At 50.5% G+C, this 17410-nt stretch overlaps 1 protein-coding gene across 3 annotated transcripts; it reads right to left on the bottom strand.

Annotated features, from left to right (window-relative positions):
• Positions 1 to 3504: 3504 nt before the first annotated feature.
• PCYOX1L (prenylcysteine oxidase 1 like) lies at positions 3505 to 16102 on the bottom strand. 3 transcript variants are annotated; one of them, XM_061151689.1, is made up of 7 exons: positions 15982 to 16090; positions 12851 to 12979; positions 11265 to 11471; positions 9608 to 9782; positions 7521 to 7732; positions 4899 to 5039; positions 3505 to 4461 (listed from the first exon to the last, which is right to left on the bottom strand). In XM_061151689.1, the coding sequence occupies exons 1-7, from the start codon at positions 16064 to 16066 to the stop codon at positions 3803 to 3805; spliced, it is 1608 nt and encodes a 535-aa protein (XP_061007672.1). In that variant the 5' UTR covers positions 16067 to 16090; the 3' UTR covers positions 3505 to 3802. The 3 variants fall into 3 exon arrangements, with proteins under 3 accessions (XP_061007672.1, XP_061007674.1, XP_061007675.1); XM_061151691.1 differs by lacking the exon at positions 12851 to 12979 and having other exon boundaries at positions 15982 to 16102; XM_061151692.1 differs by lacking the exons at positions 11265 to 11471; positions 12851 to 12979 and having other exon boundaries at positions 15982 to 16101.
• Between the last annotated feature and the right edge of the window lie 1308 nt (positions 16103 to 17410).

Below are 17410 nucleotides of genomic sequence, written 5' to 3'. Positions count from 1 at the left end.
GCAGTGGTTAGGTATGTGCCTGTCTGGGCTGGCAAGTAACTTACCATTTTTGGTATTGTTCTAGAGTGGATACTAGTTAAAATTACCCTAGGAAGCTTCGGCCTGGTTCCAGACACATGGAAAATAGACTTCACGTGCCAGCACGTGCTGATGCCTTCAGCAGCCGCTTCTCCTCCCTGGGGCGTGGCTCTTCCCTGTGGCCCCTGCAGTCTGCTCTCCAGGCCTTAAGACTTCAGCAGCACACAAGGGCCTCCAAGGCCTTTTTGTGGGGTAAGGGCCTGGGAGCCCCTCCGGGTGCCCAGGGCATAGGGATTGGATGAGGAAACTTCTAATGTGGGTGGGACTGCCTGTCCTCCTCCTATGAGAATATCAGACACCTAGAGGCTGGTGCTTAATGAACGCTCGTTAATTTTATATGGATGTTGCCTTTTTGTTTTTCTGGGCTTCAGTTTTCTCAACTGTGAAGCAAGCAGTGGGATTTAGGGATCTCCGGGGTCTTCTTTGGTTTTACCATTCTGTGACTTAGGAGCCTGGCCTCATGAGCTTGGGCTGACGGTTGGCCTTTCCCAGTTCCCTGGTTTAAAGGCAGCGATGGGGAGTTCAAGATCTTCGGAGAGCCAGGTCTACACTTTCCCCAACTTTGTGTGTTCTACGTGGGTTTCCTGTTTTCCACTGTCTGGTGAGAAACTCCCCTTCCACAGGAACAGAGGCCTCATCTAACTCCTTCAGAGCTCCATCTCCAACACTTTGTGCAAAATAGAGGTGCAGGGCTTGGTGAATGAATGCTTGCACTCATGCACAGATGGAGAAGGAAATGACAGTCCACTCCAGTATTCTTGCCTAGAGAATCCTGTGGACAGAGGAGCCTGGTGGGCTACTGCCCATAGGGTCTCACAGAGTCGGACACGACTGAAGTGACTTAGCATACATGCATGCATTGGAGAAGGAAATGGCAACCCACTCCAGTGTTCTTGCCTGGAGGATCCCAGGGACAAAGGAGTCTGGTGGGCTGTTGTCTATGGGGTCGCACAGAGTCGGACACGACTGAAGCGACTTAGCAGCAGTAAGCAGCAGCAGCATGCACAGAAGCCTCTAGGGGGAGCCCACAATCTGCCCTTTGCTCCTGTTGCTTCTTTAAAGGTGGGTCAGTAGCAGGGCATTCCTCTCTCCCTCACTATTCCTCACCTACCCCAAATTCTACCCTCTAACCACCCGCTCCCCACAAAGTGCTGAGATTTTGCTTGGGTTACCTGCTCTAAGGGTGGAGTCTAGGGGGAAAGTTTTACACATCTACTACTTGTTGGAAGAGACCGATGCTGGGAAAGATTGAAGGCAGGAGGAGAGGGGGTTGACAGAGGACAAGATGGTTAGATTGCATCACTGACTCAGTCGACATGCGTTTGAGCAAACTCTGGGAGGTGGTGAAGGACAGGGAAGGTGTGCTGCGGTCCATGGGGTTGCAAAGAGTCTGTCACAACTGAGTGACTGAATAACAATGTTGCACCCAGAACTACTGAGGTGGTGTGACCTCTTTCCTGTTTCATTTGGCAGGTTGTAGGGATCTGTCTTTGCAAAAGCTGTCTTCTCCCAGAGAACTGTGGACCCATGGGGGCCTCTTTCCTGGACTAAGAAGGCTACGGTGGGCTCTGAGGCCAAGGCTTCCTGCTGGTTTCCTCACTCCCTTCTGCTGCCTTCGGGAATCTCTGGCTTTTCCTTATAGGCAAAGAGGTAGTGGGATCCAGCTGTCAGGTTTGGGCTTGTGGAAGCAGGCAGAGTAGCCATCTCGGTCTGTTTTTGTTCTGAGCTGTTCAGGCCTGCCTACCCAGACAGAGGAAGTTTCTGAAGACTAGCGAGCCCACTGCAGTCAGGCTGAGGATCAAGTGTATCTGGCCCTGGTTGGCCTTTTCTGTGCACACACCCTGAGGGATGCGAGGGTTTTTAAGGACAAGTCTGGTATTGGCCTTGGTCCTCCAGCCCCAGTGCCAGTGATCATCAGTTACACCACGACAGCCCACAGCATCCTTATTTCAAACACAAGCCTTGACAAGAAATCATTGCATGTAGGTTTCACTGGAGCTGAGAGGAGGGGAAGGGAACAGCCCCATCCTGCATCTGGTTGACCTCTCCCCAGCACCCTTTCCACCCCTCTGATCTTGTAGTCTGGAGATCACCTCTTCCTCAGGGCTGTTCTAAGCTGATTAGTTTAATCTCATCCCTTGTGTCCCAGGTACTGGTCCAGTAGCTAAATCCTAAGTCACCTGTACGTGGTGTACCACAGGAATTGGTTTAGTAAGGGCCCAGTAGGCCCAGAGCCCAGACTCTGCTTCAGGGGTCATGAGAGAAGACCCTCTGGCCCTGGGAGCTGTTAGCAGCCATCTCTGACCATGAAAGAAGTGATGACGCTGGCACTGCACCACACTCAATGCCTGCCCTGTGCCTGGACTTTAATAAGACCCTTTTATTGCTTAGGCTAGTTTGGGTTTGGCCTTTTACTACTGCCACAACCAAAAGTATTCTTACTGATGTGTGTCGGCTTCCTATTTCCTATAATGACCAATGAGTGCATGCTATGTGCACTTCAAAGTCACCATCTCTTTCACTACCATCACTTCCGCATAGTAAAAGCAACTTCAGACAGATTTGGGCCTCTGCCACCTTGAAGGGTATTTTGTCCTATACTGAATTCAGTTAACTTTTAAGGAGAAGCTCTGGATTTAAATTCTATGAATTCGTCAAGAGACTGGGCAAATTCGTTCCTCACTATGGGCTTTTATCGCCATCTCTACGAAAAGAGGGAAGTTAGCTGGATGATCTCTGGGACTTTTCCTATTAGGAATTTACAATGCCAATGTCATTTGGCAGCATGGTATCCTCCTGGGGATGTGGGCCCTCCTCGGAACCAGGTTTAGCTGGTTTGAATAGGAGTTGGGCATCCAGTCTCCAACAAACTTCATCACACCACCATCTTTCCTCCCTTTTCTTTTCTGGGTAGATGTTTGGGGGTGAGGCACAACTGCCTTCTACAAGCTGAGAACTTGTCTTCTCATAAGACAAGACTCTTAATGGACAGAATGGTCATTTCTTCTAGTTGCTAAGGAAAAAAGTGTTCCTCTTTCTATGGCCTGGATATTCCCCTTTTCCCACTGGTTGCCAGGAGGCTGAGCTAGGCTCCCAGCTCTGCTGGGGTAACCATTTCTTCCTTGCATCCTTCCAGGCATCTCCTCCAATATGCAGTGTTGTTTAAAGACTTCGGTGGTGTCTAGTTAAAGTTCTTAACTAGGTACTTGCATCTAGGAAGTCTAACATATAGGAGCTATTATCCTGTCTTATTTATGTTTTCTCATCTTCCCTCTATTTGTAACCATCTGGTTACAGATGTTTCATTGGAGGTGTTCCTTAGGTACCTGCTGGGAGTAGACAATAAAGAAGCTGGACTCAAAATTCTCTGCCTTATATTCCCTACCACAGTTATCACCATCTTCTACTTAGAAAACAAAGTCAGAAGCAGCTTAAGATGGATTTTTATTTCTTCTTAAAAAAAAATAAAATAAATAAGTGAATACATTGGCTTGAATGTTCTTCCCCTTCTCTTACTCTCCCCCTTCAAAAAAAAGCAACCACTGTGAGAATCCTTAACATGGAAAGGTCATGTTAAGGTGACCCAGAGAGTGGGTCACCGGGACCCACACAGGAGAGGTCAGAGAAGGACTCTGTGGGTGCGCGTGGCTTACACGATCTTGGCTGCTGTGAAGGGCGTCCTTCTTCAGCAGAGGCTGGACATTTCCAGCTCTCCTCGGAGCCCTCACAGCTCGGTCTTCACCTTGTGCATCAAATCCTTTTGGTCAATCTTGTCTAGGTCCTGGTACCAGCGGTTGAAAGCCAGCAGTGCCACGTTCTTGGCAGCCACAGCCGTCACCTCCACGGAGCTGGCCGCCCACTCCAGGGCATTGAGGTGGAAGAGCTGGTCGTGCAGTGTGAACCGTGGGAGCGGGGTGTGGGGGCTGTGGGCGGGGTGGGCCTGCCACTCGGCTGTCTGGACTGAGTAATAGGAGCGAAAGAGTGTCTTCAGCTGGGACCGGAGGAGGGGCTGGGGGGACTGGACTCGCCAAACAGCGGCCTCCTGAGGCTGCTTCCGCCGGAAGCTGGCTGAGATGTTGACAGGACAGATGTTGTCCAGGGCACAGAAGAAGCTGGGAAAATCTGTGGTAAGGATATTGGCAAAGGGGAAAAGCTTAGGGTCGGGGAAGCCAAAGTAGGAAGAGTTGAGGTAGCCGTGGACCAAGGAGACGACGGTGGGCTGGAAAGAGCCCTGGACGACATCGATGGGCGGGTCGAATCCTTCAAAGGCGATGGTGCTGCTGTTGTCCAGGTGCAGGGGGGTGGCGATGACCACTATGTCATAGTTGTCAGAGCCCGTGCCCGCCTCATTCTCATACCTGACCCGATACAAGGGTTTCCCCTCTGGACGGAGAGAGGAGAGAACACAAAAGTCAACTTCTTTCTTGGCTTCTACCCATTACCTGCCATCCAGGGCCCAGCAGCGAGGGGACAAGACCCTGGGTGCAGCCGTGCCGTCCAGCTGCTGTGTCAGCTGGTATGGTGGCAGGGCAAGCCCTGGACCGGAATCAGGAAACCCAAGCTCTTTCTCTGGCTGTGGCGCTGACTAGCTGGGAAACATGGGCAAGGCTGTGAGTCCTCAGTGGTCAAATGAATGGGGCTGGATGAATGCAAGTCTCTGCTTCCTGGCTCTGACATTTGAATCAGGACAACAGTGCCCTCTGGTGTCACTTGGCAGTGCTGGGAACTGCACCCCAGCAGAGGAGTTTTAGGGATAGAGGAGGTGGAAGTGTTCACTGTGTAGGAAGGGAGGGGTCGTGGCCCCAGCTCTGTCTACTTACCTGTTGGCTGCAGGGTCACAGTGGTCACGGTGGCATGGATCACGTTGGCCTTGGTGAGCTTCAGCAGACCAGAACAAACCAGCTTGTTGCCTCCTTCCACAGACCACAGGCTACCTTGGGCCCCGGCTAGAGACATGGCTCCTGGGCAAAGGGGGAGGGAGGGCAACCAGTGGCTTCTCAACCTCTAGGCAGTGGGGCTGGAGAGTCCAGCACCATCCTACCCAGGCCTCTGTCCCAGGCCAAGACTCCTCCCAACTCCGGCTCAGAGAGACAATACACAGAAATAAATATAATAGAATTCACAATGTTGTAAAGTAAAAACATTATCCTCAGTGCAAGAGCTACTATAGAAGACCACAGATTGTATGATTCTATTTAAATAGACTGCCCAGAATGGGCAAATCCATAGAAACACAGAGCAAATTTGCGGTTGCCTAGGGCTGGAAGGCTAGGGGATGCTGGGGGAACTGATGGCTATAGGGATGAGCTTTGAGGGCAGTGAAAATGTTCTCAAATTGATTGTGGTGATGGAGACACAGGTGTATATGTGTGCACGCTTAGTCGCTCAGTCATGTCTGGCTCTTTGCGACCCTGTGGACTGTAGCCCACCAGGCTCCTCTGTCCATGGGATTTTTATTCCAGCAAGAATTCTAGAGTGGGTTGCCATTTCATCCTCCAGGGGATAGTCCCGACCCAGGGATTGAACCCATGGCTCCTGCATTAGCAGGTGAATTATTTATTGCTGTGTCACCAGGGAAGCCAGATGGAAATACAACTCTGAATGTTCTAAAAGCCACTGACTCCTACACTTTAAATGTGTGTACTGTGTGATACATGAATTATATCTCAAAGGATACCTACAAGATGCTGAAAGAGTGAGCAGGGTCGTCTCACTGATGGGACACTAGGCAGGACCAGAAGGCTGGGAAGGAGCTAGCAGCGGCCAGAGGATGAGTATCCTGGGCATGTGGGAGGTACTTGTTAATTATAAACCCTTTCATTCATTTATTCAGCAAAATGGTCTGAGTGCCTATGATGGTCAGCACTGTTATAAGGATATCTCAGTAAACAAAGGGGACAGATTCCCATTGGGAAGCCTGCATTCTAGTGGGAGGAGATAAAACAAGTTAATTCAGTAGCCTGCTAGAAGATGATACTGGCAGGGCAAGGGGACTGAGACTGCTGGGGGTAGGAGAGGTTAGGCAGCTTAGATGAAAAGGCAACATCTTCCCAGAGACATGGGAGGCAAGAGTTTACAATGACTGCGTCTCCAGGAAGATTCTTCCAGGCAGAGGGATGGCCACACAAAAGCCTCAAGGCAGGAGTGTACCCAGGACGCTGGAGACACGGCAAGGAGACCAGAGTGGCTGGCCTGGGGTGCGTGAGTGGTGAGATGGTGAGGCCTAGACCACACAGGGCCCTGCAGACCACTGGAAGGACTTACGATTTTCCTTGAAGGTAAGTAGGAGCCATTACAGTCTTACATGCAGGCCTGTCAGGATCTGTCTTTTGTTTTAAAAGGATCATCTGGGTGATGTGTTGAGCTTGGAGGGGCCAGGGAGAGGGCAGAGGGTGGGGGACCTGGTAGGAGACTTGTAGCAATCCTGGTGAAGGACGCTAGTGCTTAGACCAAGGAAGAGACACTGCTAGGAAGCAGTCAGATTCTAGGTATACATGGAAGGTAAAGCAGATGGGATTGCCTGACACATGACACAAAGGATATGAGAGAAAGCAATGATTCAAGGTTTTGGCTGGAGCAACCGAAAGGAGTAATTACCAGCCAAGCTATGGGGAGGTTGGGAGGGGCAGTCTTGAGGGGAAAGATCAGAAGCTCAGGTTTGGACGCACTGAGTCTGAGACGCCCATTAGCCCTTCCAGTGTGGACACAAGGGTGACGGCTGACACATGAGCTTGCAATTCTGGAGACAGGTCTGGGCTAGAGGTCATGTTTGGGAGTCAGGTGGGTGGAACTGAAGCCCCAAGACTGGCTGAGCTCACCAAGGGAGGCTGAGTAGTTGAGAGTAGGTGAGAGCCTCACCAAGTTGAGGCTGAGTAGAAGAGGACACAGGACTGAGCCTGGGCCTTCCGTGTCAGAAGGCAGGAAAGGAGAGGGACCCAGCCAAGCAGGCCAGTGAGTGACTATGTAGTTCCTTGGCCTTGAATGCCCCTCCCCGGCCCTCCACCGCCCCAGTAAAATCCTTCTGTATCTTTCAAGGCCCAGAATAGTCACCACACCTTGGGGAAAATGTGCCCTGATGTCTCTCTTGGGCAGATCTGTGTCCCGTGCTGGGAGATGGTGGGTGATACATGTGCCCGCCCACCCCAGTAATGAGCTGGGAAGATGCGGTGCTCTCATAAGTGGATACCCAGGGGCCCAGAGGCCTTAGTGGGGCAGATCATGAAACCAATCGAAACAGGAGTGGCAGAAACACCCCGGACCTGAGATCTGAGCTTCCCTTTCGCTGTGAAGTGAGGTGAACACCCTCTCCTGCCAACTGAGAGGACGGATGCCAGAATCAAAGGGTGTTGGGGTGATGTCATGTACTGAGTCAGGTAAATGTAAGGTTATTACAGGGAGGGCTGGGGAAGGGCAGGTGGATAGGCTGAGGGCTGGAGGCTCACCGGCAAAGGCAGGCATCGCTGCTGACTGGCCGTAGCTGGCCCGCAGGACGGCGGAGACTACGTCGTCGATAAAGCGCTGGGTGACGCCCACCTGGAGCAGGGACTCAGCCACAGAGCGCTGGGTCATGTTGACAAAGGCGGATTCCCCCAGCGAGTAGAGCAGTTCCTCCACACCCGAGAAGGCATAACCGTGCGCCTGGTACTTATAGATCCTGGGAGACATGTGGACCCAGAGTCCTTGTGCAGAAAGGCCTTTCTGCTGACCACCTGCCGCTGGGTCACTGCACCTGGGGGCCCACCCCTCCTCTCCATGTAGGGGTAGGAGAGGAAGCTTGTTATGTTACCTTTGGTCTATTTGCTGGCCCCCACCTGGAGGGACAGCCCAGAGAGAAGGGCAAACACTTTGGATCCCACCAGAACCTGGCTTCACATGGTGGCTCCTCTGAATGACAATCATATCACCTCTCAAGCCGCTCCCTAATGAGGATGCAGTCCTCTTCTCACTCAGCTGGGACTGCCAAGCAGTGGGCCATGCCTGCCCCCACTGACATATCCCCTCTCCAGCAACAGCAGCTCTTCCCTGGCTTCTAGGACCACACTGGACCCCATGGCAGCTGCGTTATGCCAAAGTTGTCATGCTTTCTGCTAGCCTGCCCTGTCCTGCCCTGTGGCTCGGTCCAACAAGGCTCCCACTCACCCCCTCACTAATGTCTTCTTCCCACATGACTCTCCCCACCTAGAGGACTGGCATTTTTCTGGAGCCGTCGGCTGATGAACTTTTGGATGGTGGCCTTTGGAATGTTGCGTCTGCTCGGGCTGTTCTGTAAATGTGCCGGGTTTGGTTGTTGACAAGAAGCCCAAATAGAGGTGTCCAGAAAGCAGTGAGAAACTGCTTAGGTAGTGGGTCTGGAACTTAAGGGGCAACTGGAGCTCACAGGTAGAGGCTGTCTCCCACAAAAGGGAGAACTTGGTGCTGAGGGTTTGGATAAAATTGACAAGGGAGAAAACTATGAGAGGAAAGAGGAGTGAAGACCTAACTTTGGGGCTACCCGGAGAGTACAAGGAAGAAGTGCCATAAAAAGCATAGCTACAGGAGCGGGAAGAGCAGAGAAGTGCCAGAAACCAGGAAGGAGACCTGGAGGCCATGAACAAGTGTCGGATCCTGAAGTCTCTGCACCTAGGCCGGGAAACAGGGAGAACCATTGGAAGGACTGACTGTCGGGGAGAGCTGGGGACCAGCCTGGTGAGTGAGTGGACTATGAGGGGTGGGCACAGTGACAACAGGATACTTGCCCTTCTTATCTGGAGTTGATGCGGAGGGGGCTGGGACATGAGGAGGAGATAACTGGTAAAGAAAGGTGTTTGTTCTAGATGGGTCTGGAGGACAGAAGAGTTTGTAAATGGTGGCCCACAGGTTGCTTGTGGCCTGCAGATATGTCTTATTTGCTTTGTAAGATGAACTGGTTGCACGCACTGAAAAACTAATTTCACATACAATTGGATTTCCAGTTTCTTCTGAAAAACTGGAAGATGGTGCCCTGTGAGGCTGGCATTCCCACGTAGCCACAAGGGGCTTGAGCAGAGAGCTAGCTGCCCATTCAGATGCGGCCTGGCTCTTCAGGACCCCTCACTCCTTATCCTTCCCTTTCACTAAACTGCTTCACTTATTCATACCTCAGGGAGGCCCTTGAAGGTGGCTGAGTTTGCAACCCATGCTTTTTTTTTTTGGCCAAAGCACAAGGGATGTGGGATTTTAGTTCCCTGACCAGGGATCAAACCCATGACCCTTGCACTAGAAACACAGTCTTAATGACTGGACCACCAGGGAAGTCCTGCAACCCATGCTTTTATTTACCAGTTCAGCCACGGGGAAGAGGATGCCAGTGTGACAACACGAGAGACCACGTACCGCTGTACTAAAGTCCGTCCCTTGCTGATGCTGGGGGTGTGCTCGGAACCTGGGCGGAATTCTCACACCCAGTGAGTACCTTTTCCATTTCGACAATGTATAGTCAAGTTGGTTTTTTCTGCACCTCTTTTCCTCTCTCCCTCTGGAAGGCCCTCCCCAAGGCTCTGCCCAGCCCTACCTCATGAACTTCTCCATGACCTCCTCCACCCACATCTGCAGTCTCAGGAAGCTGATGCCGTAGTGCCACCAGAGGCGGAAGAGGTTCAGCAGGTACCAGTCCGTCTCCTCCAGCACGAAGTTCTCCCCATTGAAGATGGCACTCCTGCCTCCCACCTCGCGCCGGTGCCGCAGCCCTGAGGAGACAAGGAAGAGGCCCTTAGGTCCCCTACAGAGGCCCCCCCCCCGAACCCCAGGGGAACCTAGCAATGCCCGAAGCTTAAATTCAGGGCCATCCTGAAGGATCACTCCACCGAAGGGAAGGTGACACTATGTTTGGCGCATCTGTGCCGCTTGTTCAAGAACAGTGAACAGTGTGCTGGGGAGATGTCTGGCCTGGCTAGTCAACAAAGAAATGAAAATTAAACTCGTATTCCGTTTTATTTGTTTTTCTAACAGGGATCCACTCAGCCATGAGTGAGGGAGATTCAGTCGTCATCCTGGATCGTCCAGGGGCTGACAGCCATGGCACTTGCTCTGGGATGGTGGCCCGGGGCAGCAAGGCCACAAGGAAGAAATCACAGCTCCTGACAACCACCAGCACTCTACACCCGACAGAGCCCTGGAGCTTCGGATCTCACTTCATCCTCTCGCAGTCTCGGGAGAGGCAGGACAAGAGTCAGTACCCCCCAGGTAAAGATGGATAGATGGAAGGTGAGGCTTAGAGATTATAGGGCCTGCCCTAAGTCATGGGTTTTTCTTTTTCCCTCCTATTCCTGTCCCTAAACCACAAAGTTCCCCTACCCAGAGGCAACCAGTAAGTATATTCCTTCAGCATCCTTCTAGAGATATTTTGTGCCAACACTTATAAATGTGTACACATTTGTGAGCTGTCCCTCCCTCCACCCAACCCCATTTACTATTAATATACACAGTGGCCTGCACCTTACTGACATGTGCATCTTAATAGAGTGTTCTCTACCTGGGCCTATAGGACTTGGCTACTGGATAGTCTGCTATGTGCTTAAAAAACATTTAGTCTCAGATCCTAGTGGATGGGCAGGTAGGATATTTTCAACTTTTTACTATTACAAACAGTGCTATGATGAGTAACCTTGTGTGTCTGCTGCTCTGTACGCCTGTGACCACACTGACAGGATCACTTCTGAGAAGTGGAATTTCTGCATCCAGTGGTATATATATTTGTGGTTTTGACAGATGCTGCTGGGGCTGAATCTCAGCTCTCTCACTTATTAGCTGTAGGGCCTTAGCCCAGGTGTATACACTTTCTGAGTCTCAGTTTCCTTGGGAGGAGATACAGCACCCATCTTGCAGGCTGGTAGGAGGATTAGAGGTAATGTCTATGTACCATCCAGAAGGACGCCAGGTGCTTGGCAAGCACACAGCATGTGGAAGCCATTATGATTATAGATTATTGAGAAGCAGTAAACTGATGGGGAAAGAAACTAGTCTGGGGGTGGGGCTGTCAAACCTGAATTCTAATCCAGGCTCTGCAACTAACTCACTGTGTAACCTCAGGCAAGTTCCTTCCCCTCTCTGGTCTCAGCTGCTCCATCTGTAAAATGAGGAGATTGGGCTACATGACCTTCTGGCCTTGACCATCAGGGTCACCTGGAAGGGCCCGAGGGCTGCCGCCAGCCCCAGGATGGTGCACTCACCCAGCTGCTTGACGAAACCCTGCATGTGGAGGCTCAGGGAGTGAAAGGAGGCGGCACCGCTCTCATAGTGCTGCTTGTTGACGGAGATGGTGGCTAGGCGGCCACCCACGGTCCCCTTCTCGAACACGTCGATCTGCACCCGGGGGCCAAAGTGCTGTTGGAGGAAGTGGGCCACAGCAGAGCCCCCGATTCCAGCTCCAACAACAGCTGTCATCAGGCCCAGGAGGCAGGCGTGAGGAGAGACAGAGCAGGGGCGTGAGACTGTGGGTCACTCCTTTGTAGTCTCCTGGGCCAGTGGTTTCTTAGGTACTCGCATCTCATAGGCTTTTAACATCTCAAAAAGGAAATCTGTAGACTAGTGCTTAGTAAAGTGTTAGCTGCTCAATCATTTCCGACTCTTTGCAACCCCATGAACTGTAGCCTGCTAGGCTCTTCCATCCATGGAATTCGCCAGGCAGTAAAGCTATCAATAAACAGCAAAGTACAACCTTCAAACTATCACCTACTATAACCCTTATTTTATAAAGAAAAAGACAAGTTAGCAGCAAAGGGGCAGGGAAGAATCTCAAAATTTATTTAAGGGAATAAATCTAACTTTATACAAACTCATTGAAAGTCAAAGTGAAAGTCACTCAGTCGTGTTCGACTCTGCAACCCCATGGACTGTGTGTAACCTGCCAGGCTGCTCTGTCCATGGAATTCTCCAGGCCAGAATACTGTTCCCTTTTCTAGGGGATCTTCCCAACCCAGGGATTGAACCCAGGTCTCGCATATTGCAGGTGGACTCTTTTCCATCTGAACTACCAGGGATATTTTACTATGAATTGGTGAATACCTGGTCACTGCCAGGTAAGATTAGTTACTAAGCTTAGGTTAGTTACTAAATTACTAAGATTAGGTTAGATTAGTATTAGGAATCCACTCCTTAATCCAGGGGTTGGCAAACTACAGCCTGAGAGCCAAATCAAGGCAGATTTTTGTTTTTGCAAGCTGAAGCTTTATTGGAATGGAACCATGCCCTTTCTTTAGCTTATTGGCTATGGCTCTTTCATGCCAGGCAGAGGTGAGTAAAGTTGGAACAGAGACTGTAAGCACAGCCTAAAATATTTACTCTCTGGCCTTTAAATTAAGCAGTCAGCCAACCCTTGGTCTATTGCAACTTCTCACCTGACACTTAAGTAATTTCCATATCCATGTTTGTCAAGCCTGGAATTCAGCCTGTGACAGATAACTCATCACCATAGAGGGCACTATTTTTCACTTTGGACTCTTGTTATAGTTTCAGCTTTTTGACATCTTTTTGGGTCTTACCCACTGTCTTTACTTCTCCTCCTTCTTTCCTTAGTTGCAAACTTAGTTCATATACCATCAATATTCTGATCCAAGTCACTGGAAGAGCGTGTGACTGGTCAGGGCTCTTGCTGCTAGGAACCACTGATCAAACAGACAGTAATCATCACACAGCACTGAGAGGACAGTGAAGCAGCTGTGGAGCTCCTGAGCCAGACAGCCATGCTCCCCACAGTTTTTGCCCACCAGGTACCTAAGACACAGCTTTCCTCTCACCTGAAAGTCTAGTAACCTACCAAAGAGAAGGAGATTTGTCCTTACTAGACCCATGGTGGGCTTTCCAGGTGGCGCAGTAGTCAAGAATTTGCCTGCCAATGTAGGAGGTACAAGAGACGCAGGTTCGATCCCTGGATCAGGAAGATCCCCTGGAGGAGGAAATGGTAAAACCCACTCCAGTATTCTTGCTTGGATAAGAAGCAAGAGGAGCCTGGTGGGCTACAGTCCATGGGGTTGCAAAGAACTGGACACGACTGAGCACACTCACGCGTGCACGCGCACACACACACACACACACACACACCCCTGTTGGACCCTAAGACTACTAACTCTTGTCAAGAAGGCAAAACTACAAGGTTCTTTATGATCTGGTCTCCATTTACTTATTCTATGTCCTGCCTCAACCTTGCAACACTCCACCTTCTTGTCTGCCTCAATTTCTTTTTTTGGCCATACCATGCAGCATATGGGATCTTAATTCCTTGACCAGGGATAGAACTCGCGCCCCCTGTGGTGGAAGCACAGAGTCTCAACCACTGGACCACCAGGTTAGTCCCCTGCCTCAGCTTCTTTTGCTGTGGAAGAGAGATGTCGCCCTGTCATGCCTGTGCCTTTGCCCATGCTGTTCCCTTTGTCAGAAACGCTCTGTCATCTTTTGCCTTGCTGACCTCTGTGGCCCTTATATGTAATTCTTAGCTGGCTGACCTGACCTGCCTAAGACAACTGTCCCTCTTGCACTTTCCCACAGCATACTCTCCTTACCCTGGCCTGGTCCGTGGGACACTACTCAAATGATCTGTCAAGGACTGAGGGCAGGTCCCTATGTCCCCAGATTCTGGCAGGCAGTAGAGCTCACTATTCCATTTTGAAAGAAAAAATTACTTCCTTATTCTCAGTGTTTACAAAGCCGCTTCCAAGGATACCCTTTAACCTTTGAAACCAAGTGCTTCCCACCCTTTCCACTTTTGACAAAGCCCTGAATTACCCTCCCCCACCCCCCCACCCCCCACCCCCCACCCCCTCCCTCCGCCCAGAGAAATTGCTATCACAAGACCTAGAAGCTGCCTAAAGGCTATAGGGAAGCAGAAGACCTCGACTCTCTAAGAACTGGCTCCTTCAACACCAATGACCTGACACCCGCTCTCTAGTCTGTGGTAAGATTTGCTGGACATAGAATGAATAAAACAGAGAGGGCCCTGTCCCCCTGAGCACGGGCAGGGGACGAGAGGACAGATTCATGCAGTTAGCAATGACAATGCGTGACCAAGTACAACAGCAGGATTCCAGAGAATCTTGAGGAAGCAAGGAAGTCTGCCTGAGAGCATGGGCCCCATGCTTCACAGGGAAGCAATGTAGATCAGGATCCTGGAGGACAGTGGGTTTTACCAGTGAGCAGAAACCCATTCTCTGCAGAGAGAACAGCATGAGCAGGGCCCGGGTGGAATTACGAGGGAATTTAAAGGGTCCGATGCCACACCAAGGTGTTCAGATTTGATCAAGAAGCAGCCTGAGGGTTATGCCATCTTAATAGGAAGCTCCTCATTCCCATTATGGGTAGAGCCCAAGCCACCAAGGACGAACAGAAGCTCTTATCAGAGCACTGAGGAAAATCAAGAAAGTTGCAGGAAGCTTGGCATTGCCAAGTCTCTTGCCTTGATGATGCCTGGGGTGAGGTGGGTAGGGCCAGCTGGAATGAGGCGGGCAGCAAGTTCTGCATTGGCAGAAATGGTTGAGCTGTGAGGAGGTCCTGCCCCTTCCTCAGTGGTCACTGGGAAATGCCATGCTCTGCTGCCCTTTCTCAAGAGATGCTGGAGCCCTGCACATCAAGACCCTGCCTGCCTTTCTTCTCCATCCTTCAAAGCCTGGCTCCAAATCCATCTCCTTCATCAGGGCTTCTCTCTCCACTCCGGCTCTCAGGATTCTCTCTCCTCTGAAAACCCTAAATGTTCAGCCCTAAATTGATTTCTGGCACGCTTCAGCCTGTCTTAATCCTTTATGGCCTGAGCTGGGGTTTGGTAATGCAGACCTTAGCACTGCACTGGCCCCATTATGTCTGTGGCACTCCCATGGGGCAGCCCTCCCTCCCAATGAGAGGCACTCTGCTCCCACACCAGAAACCCAGCATCTCTGCCTACAGAAATGTGATATATGAGGGACTTGGAAATCTTTGATTCATGTTGAGTCAAAATGACAGATGTTAAGAGGAAAAAAGTATAAACAAATATGGAATGTTAGTCAGTTATATACATGATCAAGTATTTAGCAGTATGTCCTGATGCCTGCAATTTATTTTGAAAAGCATTAAAATGTAAGATGGATTAATGGATATGGGCTAGGTCTGTGATAAAGCAAATATAGTAGCAGTTTCTTAACGCAGAATCTAGGTGCTGGGTAAAGAGATGATCAATGTATAAGTCTTTCAACTTTGGTCTAGGTTTGAAAATTTTCAACATAAAATGTTGAAAAAAAAAAAAAAAAGGCAAATAAATAAGAAGACTACTGTGAAAAATTCCTCACTTTGTCATTCAGCAAATCTGTCCCCAGAGGATTTATCATGGGTTCTGTCTCTCCTAGAACTGTCTCCTACCCTCCATGAGGTTTTTGGCTTAGATGTTACTTCTGGAAGCCCTCCCAGAGCCCACAAAGACTGCGGTGAGTGCCCTTCCTCTATATTCACAGTCTTTCTCAGCCTTAGCACTAACTTCCTTGTATTGTGAAGTCTCTCCTCCTCCGGACAGGAACTATGGACCAGTGCCTGCTACAGACGACCCTCAATAAACCTGTGTGAATGACATCATCCAGACAGGCCAGAGTCCTGGGGGCACCTGGCAAAGAGCCAGGTCGAGGGCAGATGCTCAATGCCCCTGAACCTGCTGGTGAGATCAGTGACCAGTCCTGCCCCAAGGCTCTTTTCTACCCCAGGTAGCCCTGGACACAGACCCACGCCTCCCTCCCCATCAGCACCTTGCCTACTGCGGCCCCCTTCCTCGCCCAGTCGCAGTGCTTCGGCTCTTCTCCACCCAGCTCCTCTGCCGAGGACCCCTCCCTCGTCCAGCTGCCTTGCCCTTCCCCCATCCAGCTGCTCCCGGCTGACAACCCTTTTCCCTCGCAGCCCTCCCCAGATATGCACCCCACCCAGTCCTTCCCGCACCGATTTTACTGGGCCGGGCATCGCCTGTAGCGGCGGCAGCGAGGAGCGCGGCCAGCGCGGCGAGGAGCCGGGCAGCGTGGGCCATGGCGGGCAGCGATGGGGGCAGCACGCCGGGGCTCGGGCACTGGCGGGTTGGCGCTGGCTTCCCCGCCCCGCCCCAGCGCCCAACTGGCTGTTCCGCCTTCCAACCTCGCTGGTCACAGCTTCTTATTGGACAAGCGGCAGTCCCTCTTCGGCACGAGGCCCTCATTAGCCGCATCTCTCTGGGGGCAGGCTCTGTCATTGGCAACTTCTCCGTCCCGCCTCCTGGATGCGGTTTCCTCATTGGCTGGCTTGTCCTGCTCCGGCGCAGGTGTGCGCGCTTTGGGTGCTCAGCATCAGGACCCAGGCCCAGCTCCGGCGAGGCTGATGACCGAGAAAAAACTGAAGCTTTGACGATCTCCGTTCAAATCCAACCCCTGAGCGTTAGTAGCTCTGTAACGTGCCTTCTCTGTCTCATTCAGTTTCCTGCTCTACCTTTCTAGGTGGTTGTGACAACCACGTGAAATAAGGGATGTGAAATCACTTGGCAGTGTCTGCAAGTGCTGGAAATTGCGGACCAACCATGCAGCCAGGATGCTCGAGGCTACTTGTTTCAGCATGCTGAAACAAAGCCAGATGCTTTCCAGATTGCTGTTAGTTACCACGTGCCTTTGCAGCTTTGATACACAGTTTGTGTCTCTGCCTTCTACTTCAAAAACAAAAGGTAAGCGTTTCATCCACTCTTAGAGGGGAGAGGAATGGTAGAAAGGAAGAGATAAGCCCCATTTTCACCCTCTAAGGAAACAAAAGCAGCTTCACTATGGCTAGTTTACACTATAAAGGACAGATTTCCTCTCACAGAAAATAAAATTGGGGGTGAGTTTCAGAATAAAATAAAATTCATGTGTATTCAGCCAGATTATGGCTAAGAATAGGAATAGAAGGGACTCTGAGAAGAGTAAAAGGGCATAGAGCTGAGATTACAGCCAACTTTGTGAGTCTTAACATGGCCAAACTGGATTATTAGTAAAATGGTAGATGAATAAACATGCATTTCCCATATTAAAAAAACCCAAAAAACAAAAACACTTTTGGGCAATATTTGTGTTAAAATGCAAAACCAGACTCAAGATACTCCTTTCAATTACTGTTTTCTTTTTGGCCTCACTCTGTGGCATGTGATCTGCATTCCAACTTGTGCCCCCTGCATTGGGAGCAGTCTTAACCACTGGAATGCCAGGAAGTCCCTTAAATCTTTTAAAACAAGCATTCATTGATCACGTTGTGCCATGTTCTCTTATGTGCTAACAGTATGATCCATGCAGTATTTTTTTAATAGGGTAAAATCATATTAAAACTCAACTTTGCTTTTAATTTTAGTAAGTAAAGTAAATGTCGCTCAGTCGTG

This window comes from Dama dama, chromosome 9 (assembly GCF_033118175.1).
Source record: "Dama dama isolate Ldn47 chromosome 9, ASM3311817v1, whole genome shotgun sequence".
In the NCBI taxonomy this organism is placed as follows: Eukaryota; Metazoa; Chordata; class Mammalia; order Artiodactyla; family Cervidae; genus Dama; species Dama dama.
Note: the sequence above shows the minus strand (reverse complement) of the source record. Positions and strands in the feature narration are given on the sequence as shown.

What these genes read in the sequence shown, in the direction of transcription:
- PCYOX1L (XM_061151689.1), bottom strand. Translation starts at nt 16,066, where the DNA reads ATGGCCCACGCTGCCCGGCTCCTCGCCGCGCTGGCCGCGCTCCTCGCT. An exon ending in TGCCCGGCCCAGTAAAATCG is followed by an intron (nt 12,980 to 15,981) that starts GTGCGGGAAGGA and finishes TTCCTCCTCCAG; the next exon opens with GGGATCTTCCTGATCCAGGG. An exon ending in AGCGATGCCTGCCTTTGCCG is followed by an intron (nt 5,040 to 7,520) that starts GTGAGCCTCCAG and finishes CCCTTTGCCCAG; the next exon opens with GAGCCATGTCTCTAGCCGGG.